This window comes from Maniola hyperantus, chromosome 5, assembly GCF_902806685.2.
Source record: "Maniola hyperantus chromosome 5, iAphHyp1.2, whole genome shotgun sequence".
Classification (NCBI taxonomy): Eukaryota; Metazoa; Arthropoda; class Insecta; order Lepidoptera; family Nymphalidae; genus Maniola; species Maniola hyperantus.
Genome location: NC_048540.1, coordinates 11,951,444 through 11,972,612, shown reverse-complemented (window position 1 = coordinate 11,972,612; position 21,169 = coordinate 11,951,444). Strand labels below are relative to the sequence as shown.

Sequence of the window (21,169 nt, the reverse complement as noted above, 5' to 3'; positions counted from 1 at the left end):
TAGGTGTTTGAATATAAGGTACACATTGCAATAAGCAATCTGCACATGTAATCGGCATAATATAATATCCTTAGATAATTATAGAATTAGTTACTGAATATCTGTGTGGTATAGACAGACCGACGACGGTTACCTACCTTGAATTCAATTAAATTACTTCATCATCATCACACCAGACTGCGGACGTCCACTGTTGAACCCCACCCTGTCCTCAGCCTTCCTCATCCAGCTGCTTCCCGCCAGCCTCTGGATGTCGCGTCCGTCCATAGCACTGGGCATCACATGCTACACTATTACTAGCACGCAGTCTCCACTCTAAGACTTTTCGGCTCCAAAGGCCGCCGTCCCTACAATGTAGCAGTGGCCAAGCATGGCCTGTCCACTAATAAAATACTTGCAAGGAGCCGCTGGATCCAGGCGGAGCATAGAGAGTCATACACTTTCTTATTAGATAGTGTATGGCTTATAGCTCTCTATGCACCGCCTGGATCCTGGACAGACTACAAGTGTTATTATGTAAATTATGGTCTACTGTGGTTACAGTATGGTATAATAATATTATTGTAAATTGATCACTTGAAAAGAGCAACCGTCGAGTTTCTTGCTGGTCCTTCTCGGCATTCCGAACCAGTGGTAAAACTAGTTAACGATTCAAAAGCACATATAAAAGTTTACTTGAACAAAAATATATTCTATTATATTCTATTCTAAATGATACATATAAAATCCCACGCTCGTCTCTAAGCTTATAATATGAGTAACGACAGAATTATTATGTGCTATTGTCGACCTACATATACCTACTGTTGTTCAAAATAATTATTTGATTACAAATTACAACGAATTTTGTAATTTGTAATCAAATAATTTTTACCGATTCCCTACGGATTACACGGTATTTTTTTATTCAAGTAGACTTATTACAAGTGCTTTTGTTAATTTACCACCAATACCAATTTTATTTTTATAAGTACCTACCGTTACCTAGTTTATTACCGCAGACTAAATTAAATAGTTAAATTTTATTTGTAGTGATATGTTCATGAACTAATGGTGCATAGCTTTTTTACATTGTGTACCTAATCGTCTTCTGCTTCATCACCTCACTGATAGTCTTTTACCTGAAACAAAAAATAAATTAACGATCTACAACCTTTTTTTGCAATTTCTGAACTAAAAGGTAACAAAACAAGTCGCTTCCAAGTTCCAACAAAGCGACGATACATATTATGTTGCCCGTCGCAAAGGACGTTCTTACCGTAAACGAATACGTGCAATATTAAACTAAATTACTTCTCCTACCAGGAGCAGATGTAGACCTTAGTGTGTTTTGTGATTTGTGTGGTGCTGCGTGGTGGTGGTGCGTATTGCTTGCCGAGTGGCTGCTTTTCCTGCATGGTTAGCATTGGGCGGGCGGTGCATTTCGCATACTGCATGATGCATCATACAGATTCGACCTGTTTCAGCGGATTACAGCAAATTAAGCTTTTGGTTCATTATATATCATGGACTTCCGCAAAGTAACGCCTGCTTCTATACAACATTTAAACGTGCACCAGTGATGATCGTATAAGTGTAATAATATTATGGTGACTCAGAGTAATTATGATACACTAGCCTGGTCTGATATGAGGCTTTGGTTGTACCAGGTTATCACAGGCAAAGCCATGTCAGTAGGGTATATTAGTATAATAAGTGTTACACAAGCGATTTAACTTTCTGGTACAATGTTATGTAGAAACCGATAAGAGGTTTGATTTTATTTTATTTATTTTATTTTATATCTTATTAGAACGGCAGTGCCACTTACACTAACTAGATAATTAATAATAAATTTAAATACAAATAAAGGTACAAGAAAAAAGACATAAAATACAAAACGATAAAAAATCAAAGGATTTTGAATATGTACGCTGAGAACATTGAATGACATATTCATGTAATGCTCTCAGCGTACTTCAGTAACTCCCGAACCAGTATTATAGACCCATCATTAAATGGGTCCCATTGAGCATTATTGTCCAAAAGCGCGTTGAACGATGCTAATGCTAATGCTTGATAATACTGGCCTATCCTTTCCAAGTTAGCCTGCTTCTATTTTAGACTGCATCTTCACCTACCACCACGTTAGATTGCAATCAAGAGAATAATATACAGTACGGGGCCAAAAGTGATGAACATCGATCTTTAGAAGGAGATAGCAGATTTATAGAGCACCGTCTCGATCGTTGAGGCTGACAAAACGTCATATGGGTATGAGTAACAGAGACAACGCTCTACAAAGAAGAAATGTCATTCTAAAGGCCGATGTTCATCACTTTCGGCCGCGTACTGTATATTTGACCAGCACTATTGAGTACCATCATATAAATACGACACGATGCGGCAGTTTTTAACCATCCAATTCCAAATGACATCCTAAGAAGCCATAATATCAAAGAGACCCAGTCATTAACATTTCATTTTGTAGAACTTTGTTGAACTCCAAGATTAAATGAATTAAAGGAAAACGAGGCGGCTGAATCAAAGGCTTGTGCCGGGCGTTAATTCGACCCGACCGCGATTTCAAAAATTTATCATAGCTCAGTTCTGAAATACGAATTTTAATTAACAAGAAAGACAATTTACTATAGGCATAATTTAAAGAGTTGAAATATACTTTTAATGAATCTTAAACTAATTATTATTTGAGTAATTAATACTAGCCTGCCTTTCTATAGCAATAGGTTGGGTATGAAACCCTTCAATAGGATCGTATTCATAGCTTAACTTTTCCTCCCTTTTCCGCCTGAACTGAGTAAAGCTTCAAAATAATGTCTATAATATGGTAAACTCTACGTCGTTATTTACGTAAAATTTAATTAAATAAGTGCTGATTTTCTGCTAATAACTGAAACTCTATTTAATCTAATAGGCATTGACACATTGGCCCCGTGTCATATCAGGGAGACAGCATCAAGACCGGGAGCCGCAGCAGAAATAGCTGAAAACGGCAAGCGGCACAATTATGCCTCACTTATCGAGAGTAACATTTTTGCTCCGTTTGCCCCTGGGGCCATGGAGTCTTAGTGCTAAAAAAATTACGAGACATTTCACCGCGATAAATAGGCTCATCTGGTGACAGAAGGGCTGGCTCGTTTTATGCGCAACGGATCAGCCTGGCTGTCCAGCGCGGAAATACAGCTAATATTTTTGGCACAATTCCATGCGGGCATGATTTTTATAGTAATAAGATAAGGCTAGCTTTAAGTTTTATTGTAATATATACATTTAAAAAAAACTGTGCTTTTGGTCTCAACATTCTAAAGTATCTGCTTACCTAATCAAAATGATAGCGAGGTTCGTATAAAAAGTGGATTATCCAGCTTAATTATTCATGATACAGTTATTGATCCCCCGCCCGCCATGCTTGTCCGACACACATTTAAGGTTCGTACGCACCTGAGCGGCGCGGCGCGGCGCTTCAGTCCGACTGCAGAACGCTTCACCTCAGGCCGCTCGACGGTGCCTACCGCACTACAACTTCAGTACGCGGCAGCTCGCGTCACTTGCGCGTCACTTTTTCCGTTCCGTACGAGCAACAACGTCGCAAGATGAGCGACAGTGAAGAGGATTTGATTATTATTTCTTTGTTGTGCAGAAGAAGAACGAATTATCGAAGAGAAAAAACCGGCCAAGTGCGAGTCAGGCTCGCGCAATGAGGGTTCCGTACTACAGTCGTATGATTTCGAGAATTCAAAAACTATGATGCATAAAAATAATAAAAATCTGTTTTAAAATGTACAGGTGAAGACCTTTCATATGATACCCCACTTGGTATAGTCACTCACTTCGAAAGTTGAAAATACTAATTATTAGTTCATGACCACAATTTAATTTTTTTTGTGTGATCTAACCCTAAATTCACGGTTTTCAGATTTTTCCCCAAATGTCAGCTATAAGATCTACCTACCTGCCAAATTTCATGATTCTAGGTCAACGGGAAGTACCCTGTAGGTTTCTTGACAGACAGACGGACAGACAGACAGACAGACAGACAGACAGACAGACAGACAGACAGACAGACAGACAGACAGACAGACAGACAGACAACAAAGTGATCCTATAAGAGTTCCGTTTTTCCTTTTGAGGTACGGAACCCTAAAAAAGAAGAAGAAATGGATTGCTGACATACCAAAGTCACGATATCAAGAAGGATATCACATTTTGTTTCCTCGCCTTCTTAATGACTCTGTACCATTTCACATTTACTTCAGAATGTCGAAGACAAAATTCTTTATGCTATTGCCTAATAGTTTTTGTGGAAATTACATTAGAAACAATAGGTATACCACACAGGTCGGTAATATAATCCTACAAGAAACCTATGTCCAGCAGTGGACATATCTATCGGTTGATGATGATGATGATGATGATAGTTTTTATGGAAATTATAAAAAAATATTTATGCATATCCATACTTATATTATTATCAACGCAAAAGTGTATTTGTCTGTCTATCTACTAGCTTTTCACGGCTCAACAGCTTAACCGAATTTGATGAAATTTGGTACAAAGTTGAATTACATCCCGGGGAAGGACAGGCTACTTTTTATCCTGGAAAATGAAAGAATTTCCACAGGATTGTTAAAGGCCCATTTATATGAAGTTTGGACCAGAGGTAGCTTGCATTCCGGGAATTGACAGAGGTAGGCAACTTTTTATCCCGGAAAATCAAAGAGTTCACACGGGATTAAAAATCTAAAAAAAAATGCAACTAGATGATGCCTGCGACTTCGTCCGCGTGGATTTAGATTTTTCTATAGGTGAGCACATTTCCGGGAATTACCTACTAGTACCTATATATCTGAGATAGATTATACCCTGTAGGATAAAAGTAGCCTATGTGTACCTACACATAGGCTAGTTTTATCCCGAAAATCAAAAAGTTTCCACGGGATTTTTAAAAAACCTACATCTACGCGAACGAAGTGGCGGGCATCAGCTAGTCCCTTAGGTTCTGTGGAAATTACATTAAAAAAAGCATTTTCGCAAAATGTCTTTGTTTTATGTGCAATAGAATATATAAAATAGGCAGGTAAACACAGGTACATATTATATCTAAATACCTATATAAAAGAAAAAGGTGACTGACTGACTGATCTATCAACGCACAGCTCAAACTACTTGACGGATCGGGCTGAAATTTGGCATGCTGGCTAGCTAACTAGCTAATATGACGTAGACATCCGCTAAAAAGGGATTTATGAAAATTCAACCCCTAAGGGGGTAAAATAGAGGTTCGAGATTTGTGTAGTCCACGCGGACGACGTCGCGGGCATAAGCTAGTATAATATAAACACAAGTACAACAATAGGTAGGCATATTTCCGAAACTATTAATTCTACCTAGATGAAGTAGGTAGGTATAATATGTACATAATATATTATAGTTATTTAATCAGGATTATTTTTACCATTGATGTTTTCTCATAACGCTCGGAGAGACATTTATACATTTAGACACTGGGAAGGGGGGAAGCCGACATCCTAGGGGTTGGGACCTTTGAGGATATACTTCTAAGAGCATGAGGAACACGTCATGTGTCAAAAATTAAACCTACGTTATTTATTTTGAGGTCTATCTTGCCGATTCTTGTCTGTACTTTAAATACCTAACAAGATGCGCGTGTATCTTATTCGAGCGACGTACGCATACTGAAGCGCCGCGCCGCGCCGCTGGGTATGTCGCACTAGCGTCACTGCACTGCGCGTCGCTTCGGTGCGCTTCAAAATATTCTCTCCAGCCGTGCCGCGCGGCAACGCGCGGTGAAGCGCCGCGCCGCGCCGCTCTAGTGCGATATGCGCCATACAAAATGATAGAAATGATATTTTGAAGCTCTGTGCCGCGACGTGAAGCTCACTGAAGCGCCGCGCCGCGCCGCTCAGGTGCGTACGAACCTTTATGCGATCTGCGCGTACAGTACCCGGCAGAAAGTAATGTACATCGGCCTTAAGAATGACATTTCGGCTTTGTAGAGCGTTGTCTCTGTTACTCACATCTATATGACGTTTTTTCGGTCTCAACGAAAGAGACAACGCTCTACAAATCTGCTATCTTCTTCTAACGGATAGTCACACTAAAATACCGTCATTAGGTTTCATTACCAAATAGCTCTTATTGTTCCATTAGTGACTATAATTTACATGAACAGCAAACAGCACTTACTTCGAATGGCTTACAAATTACTTTCAAGAACAAATATTATCAAACAACTGTTCAGTTATTATTAATAATACTACCCAAAGTTGGGCCTACGACCAACTATAAATAATGTCGCAATGGCTATAATTCGTCTGGACACGTTCATGCAATTTCTTGTACTTATAGATACAACGACGCTGAGTTGATCGAGTTAAAAATATAATAGGTACCAACTTGTTACTTTTTAGGGGTCCGTACCCGAAGGGTGCCAATGAGACTCTATTACTAAGCCTCTGCGGTCTGTCCGTCTGTCTGTCAGCGAATCGTATCTCATGGACCGTATAATAAGTAGATAGTTGAAATTTTGACAAAATATGTATTTCTATTGCCGCTATAACAACAAATAATAAAAATTTCAATAAGCCTGCCATGATTTTTTTTTTAAAAGTGTTACATCATGTACGGTGGTACGGAACCCTTCGTGGGCGAGTCCGACTCGCACTTGACTGATTTTTTAAATGTTTGTAAGACTGTTGGACAGCGGAGGCTTAGTAATAAGGTTCCGTTAGCACTTCTGGTTACAGAACCCTAAAAAGTAGCAACAATGAACATACAACCCATCGGCTTGCTATTGTTGTAAAACAAGATACAGTTGAAAACTAAAACCCGACTACGAACGTCTTAATAAACGCTGAAATAATATAGTAAAATCGGTTTCTATTGCTTGGTATATTTAAATAGTAGGCTACTATATTTATATTTACGAACTGTTTTTTTCTCTTTCATTTGACATCCCACTCGATACAATAGCAAAAAAAATTTAAAGACCCCCACTCATTTTTTTTATGTAACATCCGTCAGATCGATTTTATTCGTATAAAATGTAGCCTATGTCATCCGGATCATAACAACGAATCAATTGACACCTCATTCATCAAAATCAGCCCAGTAGTTTAGCCGCTACAATGAAACACATATAGATACAAACATACATACATACCTACATACATAAACTGCCAAAATCATAACCCTTGCTTTTGCCGTAGTCGGGTAAAAAACAGACCACAACTCAAAGTCATAATTCTTCGGTAGACGGGTAAAAATACAACAGAAATTCATCCATACTCTAGTAATATCGTAGCGATGACAGATGTGAAACAACGCAATCCTATACCACAGAATGGTAAAGCGACAGCTCTAACAAATTGACTTTTTCAATTTCAGTACCCGGCTACACTGTCAAGCCATCGATAAATTGTTTCAAAGCACTTTCGTTCACGGCCAATAATAACGTTAGTTTTTATTCTTGTTATGAAATAAAACATGAGTTTATCTGCTACTAGCTTATGCCGTCCGCGTGGTCTACACAATTTTCAAGCGCCTGTTTTACCTACCCCTTTATGGATTGGATTTTCAAAAATCCTTTCTTAGCGGATGTCTACGTAATAATAGCTATCTGCATGCCAAATTTCAACCTGATCCGTCCAAAAGTTTGAGCTGTGTCTTGATAAATCAGTCAGTCAGTCAATCAGTCAGTCAGTCAGCTTTTCCTTTTCTACAAAAATTCAGATTTTTCTGTACAGTGAATGATTTACAAAATCATCATCAATCGGTTTGATGAAAAAAAAAATTTTGAGTTTCAGTTCTGAGTATGGGGAACCCCAAAATTTATTGTTTTTTTATTTTTGTGAAAAATCTTAATGCGGTTCACAGAATACATCTACTTACCAAGTTTCGACAGTATAGCTCTTATAGTTTCGGAAAAAAGTGGCTGTGACAGATACCAGATCCAGACAGACAGACATGACGAATCTATAAGGGTTCCGTTTTTTGCCAATCGGCTACGGAACCCTTAAAAAGAATAGAAAATTACTTTAGAAAATATTCCTTCATACCTTGTAAGCTAAAGCTTAATTAAACACTTATCTCAAGATGTGGTTGCATAACTTGTGCAAGGATGCTGAAACGAATCTATTAACTTTTATTTTAGTTCAACGTTTTAGTAGCCTTTCTGAAGTTCGTAGCGTAGCCCGTCCGTTGTTATCTATGAAACTTTTACATCGAAAATTGCACTGAGCTTATGTTTAGTTAGACGGTAATTTGGGTGTAGGTAAATGCAGAATCAGATAGACTACCATTTAGCTTTATTTAGGTACAGTAAAGTACTCGTAACTGAGCTACGAGTAATTAATGATTGTACAAAATTTGAGCCTAGTAAACTAACGTATCGTGAACTTTTTTGTTCGTTCAGTATGAACGGACTTGCGAAATATGATAGCTTGAATAGTTATCGTTAAATGTTAATGTATATCCATATCTATATTAATTTTATAAATGCGATAATAAATATTATAAAGTGTATCTGTCTGACTGTCTGCTAGCTTTTCACGGCACAACAATTTAACCGATTATGATGAAATTTGGGTACAGAGGAAGCTTACATCCCAGGTAAGGACATGGGCTACTTTTTGTCCCGAAAGATCAAAGAGTGCCCACGGGATTTTTAAAAACCTAAATCCACGTAATCCGGTATTTGACAACTAGTCAAATCAGTAACTTTTTATCAAACGTCAAAACGCGCGCTTGTGGCGCTTAGTATGCGAATTTCTATGAAATGCCGGTATGTGACGTCACAATCATTTGACGTGCTTTTTTTAGTTTAATCGATAATTTAAAATGGTTGTCACACATAAAACTAACAAAGGATGTGGAATTTACGTATTTTGGAAGACGCTCTATTTAATAATCACTGAGAAATAATTTATTTTTGACATAGTCAAATACCGTATTCTGAAAGGGTGGGTGTGAGCCTGTGCGCGTGGGATCAAACCCCGTACTACCCCACATAAGTATTAGGAGGTCGAGGTCTTATCCGCTAAGCTATCGTCGCCTAAAATTGGCAAATTATTAAAAAAAAATCATTCAAAAACTGACTATCAAGTCTCCAAAGATGCAACTGGGTGCAATTTGAATAAGTGGAAAAATGGTTATTCTTATTAGGCACAGAAGTATTCTTCACATGTACTGGGAGAGGGTTGTATATTTCAATACGATATGGGGTTGAACTTTACCTGCAAACGGAGTCTCTGAAGGGAATATTTTATTATTCATAAAAATAATATTGTTGATGTCGGTGAGAGTACCTTTAATTTAGAAAGGTCTCACGATACCTCCTTGTTATCTCAGTAAATGTGAAATAGAAACGCGGGCACATATATACCTATTACAACTCAATCTAAATATATAAAAGGAAAAGGTGACTGACTGACTGACTGACTGACTGAATGACTGACTGATCTATCAACGCACAGCTCAAACTACTGGACGGATCGGGCTGAAATTTGGCATGCAGATAGCTATTATGACGTAGGCATCCGCTAAGAAAGGATTTTTAACCGACTTCAAAAAAAGGAGGAGGTTCTCAATTCGTCGGAATCTTTTTTTTTTTTTTTTTATATGTATGTTCCCTGATAACTCGAAAACGCCTAGACCGATTTTGAAAATTATTTTTTTGTTTGAAAGGGTATACTTCAAAGTTGGTCCCATTTCAATTTGGTGAAGATCTGATGAACATCTTCGAAGATAGATACTGGAACTCCTCAACGGATAAGAGTAAATTGCTCGCGATCAGTGTAATAGCTTAGTAAACAGTAGACTTTTAACCAGTCATAGCATAATTCCATGGGGCCACTAAAAATTGTGAAATAAAAATTTTTTACAAAAAAAATAAAAACCGACTTCGTTACACAAACACTAAAAATTGAAAAATAATTTAATTTATTACCGAATATATTATGTATACAAGAGTTAATATAGTTCCATAATAATATTTTTTGGGGTCGGTGCCAATGAGGTGCCATTGTGGAGTCCCATAAAAATATGAAGTCTAGACGATTCGCGCTGCTAAAGCTAATTGGCACCGGCACTAAAAATATTATTATGGAACTATATCAACTCTTGTATACATAATATATTCGGTAATAAATTAAATTATTTTTCAATTTTTAGTGTTTGTGTAACGAAGTCGGTTTTTATTTTTTTTGTAAAAAATTTTTTTGAAAATTCAACTCCTAAGGGGGTGAAATAGGGTTTTGAAATTTTGTAGTCCACGCGGACGAAGTCGCGAGCATAAGCTAGTTTTAAATATTTAATGTTAAAAGTAAAAATAGCTTTGTCTCCGTTTTGTAGAATTTCTTATCTTAGATCAATCCTAGTCGTGCCGCCATTTTTTGTAGCACGCTCATAGGTGTAAAAAAGTGCATAAGTAAACATCATGCCTATATCTATGTAATCTAAGTCGCTATGAGTCCATGTCGCACCCACAAGCGTAAGAATATTTTGTCTTCACTTTTTAAAATATAATAAAATTGTATGAGCATTGCCCATCTAGAGTATTTGTTTTTGTATTAAATACAGTCACTACCCTTATTACAAATGCGAAAATGTGTTTGTTTCTTGGTTTGTTGGTTTGTCCTTCAATCACGTCGCAACGGAGCAACAATCTGATCGACGTGATTTTTTGCATGGGTATAGTTTAAGACCTGGAGAGTGACATAGGCTACTTTTTATCCCGGAAAATCAAAGAGTTCCCACGGGATTTTTAAAACCTAAATCCACGCGAACGAAGTCGCGGGCATCAGCTAGTAATTAAAATAATGATTATAGGTTAGTGTTCTTGAAATTGAGAACTATTAATTTAAGAAGGTTTTTTTAAGTGGACTACACTTTAAAACGACACTGTTGTAATCAGAGAAATTTTAGTTGCTCGTGCTTCACTTCACAGTTATTTACCTTTAATTACAGTTCCATCATTATCCTTAATGAAATCAACCTTATCTATTGAAATATCAAACCCTTATGTGTATACGAAACCATTTTACCTTAATAGTTTAAGTCCTTTTAACTAAAATTAAACTTGAGCTTTTACCTCTATTAATCCTCTATTAATCTACCTGTTAATTTATATTTCATGTAGGTACTACTAAGTTTCACCATCATCATCATCATCAACCCATAGCCCGGCTCAATACTGAGCACGGGTCTCCTCTGAGAATGAGAAGGGGTTGGCCTTATTCTACCACGCTGGCCAAGTGCGGATAGGCAGACTTCAGACAACTTTGAAAACATTATGGAGTACGCTCAGGCATGCAGGTTTCCTCACGATGTTTTCGTTCACCGTTAAATCAAGTGATATTTGATTACTTAAAATGCACATAACTCCAAAAAGTTAGAGATGCGGGCCTGGAATCCCCGATCAGCGTTTCTTTTATGCTTAGACGAGGAACGTGCAGTCAGGCAAGCCGTCAAGCACTTACGAGAACGGATAAAACAATTAATTATCATGCAATGTTTTTTTTAAATAATTAAATAATAGCTAACATTAGGATTTTTTTTAGTTTAATAAAAATTCATTAAAGACATATTTAAAAAATAATATGTATGTCTGGTCTTGTTAAATAAATATTACGTAATCATCATTAAATCAAAGTAAAGGAGATAAAAAAGTGTAAAAACAAAAACGACGAATCTTTTTCTAGTACCTACTTACTTGTAAAAGATCGGTGACTTCCTTGATAACAGCAAAACTTTGTTAATTTAAATTCCGTTACCTTTTTACTTAGATTGCGTAAGCTAAAACGAAATCGTTTTCTACTTTCTCAACCTGTAGCACGCTATGTCTACCGATTTATTTATTTATAAAACTTTTAAAAGCAATTATTTTAATAGGGACCTTCTGTATTATGAAGTCTATAATATCTACCAATTAAGTTAATTAATAGTTATTCTTTAGGAAAAATCCGGTCTCCATATCTAAATTATATAAGGAAACCACCGTTCAAAAGGTTCAGCTTTGGTTTGGGTTAAGCATTAATGAGTCAGTCAGTGTGTTGGGACGTTGTTATTTAGATTAAATCTAAAGAACCTATTGATTTGTTTTACACACATCCCTTGGAATACATCCTTAGGGGCCTACCCAAACAAACGGAGTGCAGTAGAATCAATCTTTTTTATAACTACCTAAATGCAGCTTTTTGACTGAAAACATAGCACAGAGGAGGCGCGCCTGGGAATGCTGCACACCGTGTGCCTCGATACTGCCCTACTCGGTGATTCTGCCGGTATGCCTTGCGCCTTAAACAATCTTGATTGATAATGTTTCAGTTAAATTCGATTATATTTTTCGCATTTTTATTATATTTCATAATATGTATCAGATAATATGGCAGCTCCGTGCGTCATATTCCTCATTGTTGAGAGTCATGACCCCTTTCCATTAATCACATAATGGACATCTTGGTTGATAATGGGGTTGGTTCACAGATTCTTCTATGACTCGACAAGAAAACGGATTTCGACCCTTGTGTTTACAGTTTATTATCAGATGTTAGTGATGATAAAGGTGTGAGTTAAAGCTTAAACTTTCCAAATTTGAACTTTCAAAGTCGGTCACCCTTCCAGTAACCGACTTGGGTCAACATTGCTAACAATCAGAAAAATTGGTACACGTCAAAACTAGGCCACAATTCCCTCAACACAAATATGGCATACATAAGTAAAAAGCCCTTCCCTGTTAATAATATCTATTAGCATAACATGGCTGTTCGGGGTATTGGGCACCATTGTTATTGTTAGGTATTTCTATTGATAACAGCTACTCCCTTGCGAGTTGCGACTGACATCGCTTTACCGAAACTATTTTCGTCGAAATTACTAATTCCACTGTCACATGAAAGCAAACAATTTGAACCTATGTGAATAATTATGTATTTAATGAAAATGACATCTAAATATTCTAGCGAAATGTTGACCCTAATTATCCAGTGTGAATAATTAATTGGTAGCTACCTATGTCGATCAAAACACTGACGCTATACACCAGGGATAGCTAGTATTTATTCTTCTGGTTCGTAAACATTTCCGTATCGCTTACGATATTCGCTTATCGAATTTCTCGTTGGTTCTCCTCTCAGTAGGAAAGGTACTCCGAAGCAGTGTTAAATTCCGTGGCGATTTTTGAAATCGTCACTGAATCTACCACTTGTAAAATTTTAAGTTAAAAATCTTTTTATAAGTATTTCTAATTCTACATTTTATATCAATTTTGACAAACCCTAATAGATCCAGTTGCATGATTGCAAGCGGTTCCACGGCGCGGCATAGCTTTGCTGGTGAAGTGGTGACACAGACAACTATGAGTGGTAACTAGCCACGGAGGTAGCCTCCCGCCAGACCAGACCAGCTAGAATTTAGAAATTATAAATTTGCAAATTGCCCCTGTCGGGAACCGAGTACAGAAGCTCCCATTTATGACCACAGCGCTTATCACCAGGGAGATCGTCAACTGTCATAAATTCACAGCTAGGAGTGGCGTGGGTTGCGTGGGTTCGTCATCGATGCAGCTCTAGAGCTAATGGTCATAAGGAGTTCTTATTTCAGAGTTCGGTTATCCATGGGTTATCCACTGTCGAGTGTCAATACTGATTAATTATCTCATTGTCAAAGTCAAATGTAGTCCGTACACTGTACAGGTTCAAAATGCTCACGTGCCATTTTTACTCTACGGGTCAACTGGCATGTCAAAAGTACGGACCACCTTTAAAATGAAAACTAAAATCGTACTTTTGACATGAAATTTGACACAAAAAGTTAAAATGCCGCATGAGAAGTCATTTTTACGCATTCAACAAATAGTTGCTTATGCTTCAGTGAACGAGGAACATAGAACTCTAAACTGCTGGGAGTAGGCTGGACGCTTAAAACTAAATAACTGCGGAAAAAAATCCTTTTGTAATGGATAGAGGTATAAGTTTTTTTCATGATACATAAAAAATAAAAATACAGCACATATACCTAAGCAAGAGGATTCACGTTCAATTCCCAGTTAAGTCAATTTGAGATATAACATTTCTATCTTGATATTCCCTTAAGAGACATTGCCGCGCTGATTTATCCCTTCTGAGCCGGATCAAATGAGTAAAGTTATTACGTCATAACATACATAAAACCACCATAATACAATGAAGTACATTTCATTCATTTATAACCGTATATGGGGCATATACGGCATCGGGGCGATCTCCACATTAATGTAAAAATGATTATTCGAAAACCCTTACCTAAATCTATTTTATACGGATTCATCAGGTTTTTATGATTTTTTTAATAGTTAACTAGCTTATTCCCGCTTCTTTGTCCACGTGGACTACACAAATTCCAAACCCTTTGGGACTGAATTTTCAAAAATCCTTTCTTAGCGGATGTCTACGTCATAATAGCTATCTGCAGGCCAAATTTCAAACCGATCCGTCCTGTGGTTTTAGCTGTGCGTTGATAGATCAGTCAGTCAGTCAGCCAGTTACTCAGTCACGCGGAGTAGATTTTTACTCCATGGTCAGTCAGCTTTTCCTTTTATTTATATAGATTAGTTACCTAGACATATTTATATTACAAAAAGAAAAACAAATATTGAGACTTTCACCATTAAGGAAAAACTTATCGCCAATCGAAATTTAGTTACGACAGTTACCTATTTCAGTAGGTGTCTATAATAGATAGGTATCAGTAGGTACCCAATGCAATTACAGCCAATAAATAGCACGTTTCATACCTCTACGTGTAAGTAAGTACACCTACGCTCTCATAAGTAGTAAGGTACTACTTATAGTAACTTTTATTCTACGAATATTTTTTTAGAGTTCTTTACTTTTATTCTTTGTATAGTATCAATAATATTATGAACATGCATTATCAGGAGGCACGGCAGTGCCCCCGACAAGACGAGCCTTAATAATATCCTCCCAACTGAATTACAGCCATGGCAGCCAATCTCCACAGACATTAGCCATCTGCGCGGCAGATGTTATTGTTTTCAAGTGTGTGCCAAACCCAAGTGCACTTTCTATTCCGTCGGTCGGCTTTCTATTTCTATGGTCGGCAATCCAACAGGAACGGAGAGAGATCAGGCGCGGGACCGATGGATTGTCGTGACGCTCCGAGGCACGGATGTGAAACACCGCCAAGTTGTTTATTTTTCTCAGTACTAAACCCAGAGTTAGGCTCTGGATTTTCAGAGAATTTCTTCACAGAAAAACACAATATAGTCCGTACGAAATGAGCTCTCATGCGCCATTTTTGCGGTTTTTGAAAACATGCACTTTTTTATGTCTATTTTTGCTGTATTCAGCAGAAAATGCGCTTTCCTTTGCAAGAATAAAATTACAATGCCTTTACTTTCACAGAATTTTAAAAAGCAATTCATCCATCTTACTTATTCATGACAGAGGAAGTATCAATCCTGCGCTCCGTCTATATTTGACAGGTAACAAACAGCGGTTTATAGTCTGATCAGATTCAGAGAAAATACGTTTGTAGTTGTTAGTAGCACGCCTAACATGCGCCCACGAGAAAATTTTGTCTACGCATTTACCTACTCGTGCTATCTCTATGAATAACACGAGAAAATACGTAGACAAAATTTTCTCCTGGGGCGCATATTAGGCATGCAGTTGATGGGTTAAATTACGAACCAATAGTGCGGCGGAACAGTCATTCCTATCGTCGTCTTCGCTCCACCAAATTGATTGGTATAGGTAAATCACCGATTGAACAGACTCAAGATTAGAAGCTAGGCTCATGCAAGGCTGTCTGAGCGGGTTTTCTTGGATTTGGGTTGAACCGGCCGAACAGTGCACAAACGCTACAATAGTTAAGGCTCGCAAATTTTCATACCGAGTTTTCAATTGCCACGACTTTTTATTTTTACTAGCTTATCCCCGCGACTTCGTCCGCGTGAACTATACCAAAGCCCTATTTTAACCCCTTAGGGTTTGAATTTTCAAAGATCCTTTCTTAGCGGATGTCTACTTCTCAATAAGTACATTCTGCATGCCAGATTTCAGCTCGATCCGTCCAGATGTTTGAGCTGTGCGTTGATAGATCAGTCAGTCAGTCAGTCAGTCTGTCAGTCTTATTTATACAATTTTGTTCTAATTTATATTTTTAACTAAATTAAGTAATTGGTATAAATTGGTGAAATGTAACATTCTACACATAATATCAAATCTTAATATATAAAAGGAAAAAGTGACTGACTGACTGACTGACTGACTGATCTATCAACGCACATTTCAAACTACAGGACGGATCGGGCTGATATTTGGCATGCAGATAGCTATTATGACGTAGGCATCCGCTAAGAAAGGATTTTTGAAAATTCAACTCCTAAGAGGGGTAAATAGGGGTTTGAAATTTGTGAAGTCCACGCGGACGAAGTCGCGGGCATAAGCTAGTGTACCTATAGATAATTCACATGTCTGTAACCATTGATGTTGGAATCCCCCTCTACTATTCTAGGTCTGTAACGAATCGTGCAGTCAAACCGTAGGTAAATTTTACCTCACACTGCGCTATCTAGTGTTGTCCCACAAACCGAGAATTCTGGATCATGATTTTTAATGTTCGTCCCGTGCAAGACTAAGTTATTACAGCGTGTGTTACCTCGCATGCTACATGGCAGCAATATGTGGTAGGTGTGTACCTACAGCAAATTCTTGCATTGCATGGTATATCGCATTATTACATTGCACCAGTCTCTACGAATCATCAGGTAGGTATATGAAAAATTTGGCCTTTAGAAAGAAAATCTGTCCTCTATACATAAAGAAATGTGATATGGATAATGGATTACAAAAAACAATTCATCCATCTTACTTATTCATAACATTGTAAGTATATCGATTCTGCGCCATCTCTAAGTACCTACTCGAACAAAGTTCATAAGTCTATTTCTTTTTACTCAATCGTTTACACGTCAGTTATAGGTAAAACCGACCAAGTGAAGAAATAGCCCTGGCTCAGTTACTGACTGACTCAACGCCCAGCCCCAACCCCTGATTCTAGAAAGTTCAAATTTTGCAATGAAGTTCCGTCATAATGTAGACAAGGAATAAGGTCAAATCTTTCAAAATTTGCGAACTGGCGGTTGCTAGCTAGGTACTTTATATTTCTTATTTTTCTATCGTCATCATCATCATCATCATGATCAACCCATTGCTGGCTCACTACAGAGCACGGATCTCTCACAGTGAGAAGGTTTTTGCCCATAGTCTACCACGCTGGCCAAGTATGGATTGCAGACTTCACACACCTTTGAGAACCTTATGGATAACTCTCAGGCATGCAGGTTTCTTCACGATGTTTTCCTTCACCGTTAAAGCAAAGCAAGTGATATTTAATTACTTAAAACGCACAAACTCGATCGAACTTCCGATCTCCGATTAGGAGCTGGATGTCCTAAGCGCTAGAAAAAAGCTAGCTAGGCTATCCACTAGAGCCTAGTGGATAGCCTAGCTAGCTTTTTTTATAGTGATTGTTACGGACAAGCTAAACTGCGCGGGAGACGCTCGGTAACCATAGCAACGGACCGACACGAGATCAGCCGAATCTGAGACAGTATCTCGGTAGAGAGAGAAAGTAAGTAATTGTCAGAAAGAGAAGGCATGCCTCGTGTCGGAAAATGCATGGAATGTGCCAAGGGCGAGTCGAAATAAAGCGACAACGTCGCATAATCTATGCATAATTGGTTAGTACAATTAATTGGCTCATTAGAGGAGGTACTTACTAAGGCAAAATATGTAAATATTAAGGCGTGATTTTTACGCATTATTCGTTCTCAAGTTTTCGGTCTCAGTGTAATACAAGTGAAAGTGCTAGAATAGGGCAGTGATAGGGAAAGTACCTCTTCTAAATAGCTAAGTAGCTAGGTAAAGATCAGCTTAGGCTGGTCAGTGGCCTCTCTTCAAAACCGAGGCAAGTGACACCAGCTGCGGTCAGCTGGTAGCCCAGGTCATTGACCCTAAATGGTCAGCTGGTAGCCCAGGTCATTGACCTTACATGGTCAGCTGGTAGCCAGGTCATCAAACCCCAGCTGTGATCAGCTGAACTACTGCGAAGGGTGAGTGAACCGAGTCAGCCGGTACCTGTTCTTGTTGTAGCATAGCAAGCAACAGCTGACATCTACAGCATCTTTCCTCACCGTAATAGCCCTCCAATAGCAACCATCTCACAGCTGAGCCGTGATCCTTACCACCCACGGTCAGCTACAGTGCAGCAGCGTGCAGGTGCACGGCGCATGCCCATACAACCACAAGCAGCCAACCAACCATCTGGCCTAAGGGTCATCGTGGAAGGTCCTCGGCCACAGCGGGCGGAACACGGTGGACAGCAGCAACGACGTCGAGAGTTGAACCTGCCACTTATCTTAAGGATAACAGTGGTGAGGGGTTCGCAACAGCGACGGGTGGAGTGCTTCAGGTATCCGCTACGACCAAAAGGTTTTTAAAAAACCATATAGCCCCCCAAGTGTTAATAAGTTCAGTGTCTCTTAGTGAGTTACAAGTAAATTTTTCCGACGGCCATTTTAAATGAACTTTTCCGGCGGCCATTTTGAATTGAACTTTTCCGTCGGCCATTTTGAAGTCATGTAGTGAGAAGTACTACATATCTATATAACTTTAATGTGATGGCTTATGTATTAACCATTATGTATTAACCATTATGTGTTAACCTTTATGTACTAACCTTTATTTGCATTTGTTCTAGCTAATGTTTAGTATTGTGTAACTAATGCTTACGTACTAATCTTTATGTGCTAACCCTTATGTACTAACCATTATGTGTATTGGTTTTTAGTTGATAAACTAATCATACTTTATTCCACAGGCAGTGTGTTTATAAAAGTGTAGCGACAGTCGAGTTAATTAAATTAAAAGTGAAACGTTGTAAAGAAGGCTGCGGCACAGGCCTTGTGTTAGCAGTATAGGCTCTAAGATTCCGTATTCAGACCGGCTGATGCGGTGGAACAGTGTTCTATGTTTTTTTTTATGTATCGACTGTCGGTCAACATTTATATCAAGCCTGTTACCATTTCGAGTGAATAATAAGCGTCGGTTCCCAACCTTTTTCGTTCAGTCGTCGTTTAAACTGAGTGTTAACATTCGAGTGAACGATAATCGTGTCGTACATAACCGATGTTTACTATTTAGTCTTTGTTAAACCAGGTAGGTTTTTTATATGACTTAATAACTTACAACTATTAGGTCTAAAGTTTAATTGTACGATCGTGTCCTATGAGATCCAACTACTTTAGGTTGTATTAATGTCCGTATTCATAATCTGAAAGCTTACAACTATTCAGTTATGAAAATTATACGAACTTGCTTATATGATAACTTAATAGTAAGTGATCATTTCTAACGTATGTGTGTTGTATATAATTATTAAGATAACTCGTGTACCTATACTTTGTTTATAATTTTAAAACTGTATTACCCTGCCATTTAGTAATACTATTGTGTTTTTGTGTAATTTATTCATAATGTTGTCATTTATAAATTGATATAATAAGTTGTGTCACTTATTTATATAATATAATTGTGTCTTATGTTCATTTGTCTAACGGACAGTGTTTTGTCAGTTGTCATACGTGTGACTGATTTTTATTTTTTTTATAATAAATACGTATTGTGTTCTTAAGAATGATGTTTGATTCGAGATTAGTCTCGTGTGTAAACCCGTGAAAACTACTATCCTTTTAAAACCTTAAGTAGCGATTACTCCTGTAGTTCAGTCTGAACTGGCAGTGCGTAAAGCTCAAATTGAGTTGAGCACCTCTAGATTTTTTTACTAGTTCCTATCTAACCATACGGAACATCATATGGTCCTTCGAACCGGATCTCTGGACACAAAAAGGATAGTTTTGTTTCACGTGTTTATTTTCAGGATAGAATGGTCGTCACGCGCGGTCAAGCCGGAGAAGAGAAGGGGCCTGGGCACGAAATGGATGAGATGCGTACTGAGGACGCACCAACCATTTCTGGAACTATGGAGCAAAGAACGAGGCCAGAAGATGAGCCGTCCACTGAGGGTGGACAGACTACGGCACCTACAGGACTGGGTAAGCAAAGATTAGATTTACCTTCCGTTAGCAGGTTGCCAGCTCCAGAACAGACCGCCGTGATGAAGAAACCATGTCAGCGAGCTACGAAGGAAGGGGTACGTATTACTGAGACCGAAAACTTGGAACCACTTCGGGAGGGGATAAGGCAACCCCCCCTTTCAACGCCGCCGGCATCACTGCAGTCTGAGGCAACTGCAATGAGTAAACAGGAAGCCGATTGGGCTTTTGAAGAAGGACGATTGGAGATTGAAAAAAGGTACGAAATAGAATTATTACGTAAACGACTGGCTCGTCGTGTATCTACATTCAATGGAGAAGACGCTGCTGGGGACGGGCCCAACACGGAGGCGGCGCCGACAGCACCGGTGCTAAGGCGCGTACAAGAATGGCTAAATCAAACAGAGCAGCGTCAAGGAGCACCGCCTGAAGTGGGAGCAGTGGCATCGCCTGCCAACGTTGAGGTTTCTCGGCGACACGAGACGCGTACAGCAGTGCACCTGCCGGTTAGGACAAAACCGGACAGGAAAGTGGAGTGGGATCAGCCAAGGATCCTGCCCACGTGTTCCCCACACCCGGCACCGGCCGAGGAGCAGCCGAAGACCGATATTGATCGGTTAGCTGCTTCAATAAACAAGGTAGCGAACAGAAGGCCGCTACTCCGTGAGTTGACGGAATTACCCAAGTTCTCTGGTGAAGCAAACGAATGGAATGGCTTCAAAATCGCGATGATGCATAGCACCGAACACTTCAAGTTCTCAGCAATAGAAAACGTTACGAGATTAAGAAACAGCTTACAAGGTAAGGCTCGGGATGCTGTATCAAGTTTGTTGAATTCTAGAGATCCAGATCCTGAGCGCATTATGAGGTCGTTAGATTCGACTTTTGGCAGACCCGACGCGATCGCCAGACAGGCAGTGGTAAAAATTCGCAAACTTAAAGCACCAACAACAGCCATGGAGTTGGAGGACTTCTCCATTGCGCTGACGAACATAATAGCTGCACTCCGGGAGGCGGATATTCGGCGGGAAC

The 21,169-nt window shown here is 38.7% G+C and overlaps 1 protein-coding gene across 2 annotated transcripts in view; it reads right to left on the bottom strand.

Moving 5' to 3' along the window:
* Nucleotides 1–1,077: 1,077 nt before the first annotated feature.
* The window catches only part of LOC138402409 (uncharacterized), a 107,594-nt gene continuing 87,502 nt past the window's right edge, over nt 1,078–21,169 (bottom strand). For both annotated transcript variants that reach the window (XM_069498827.1, XM_069498828.1), the window contains one exon: nt 1,078–1,121. In XM_069498827.1, the coding sequence (XP_069354928.1) occupies nt 1,118–1,121 (4 nt within the window). In that variant the 3' untranslated portion in view covers nt 1,078–1,117. The remainder of the gene's footprint in view (nt 1,122–21,169) is intronic.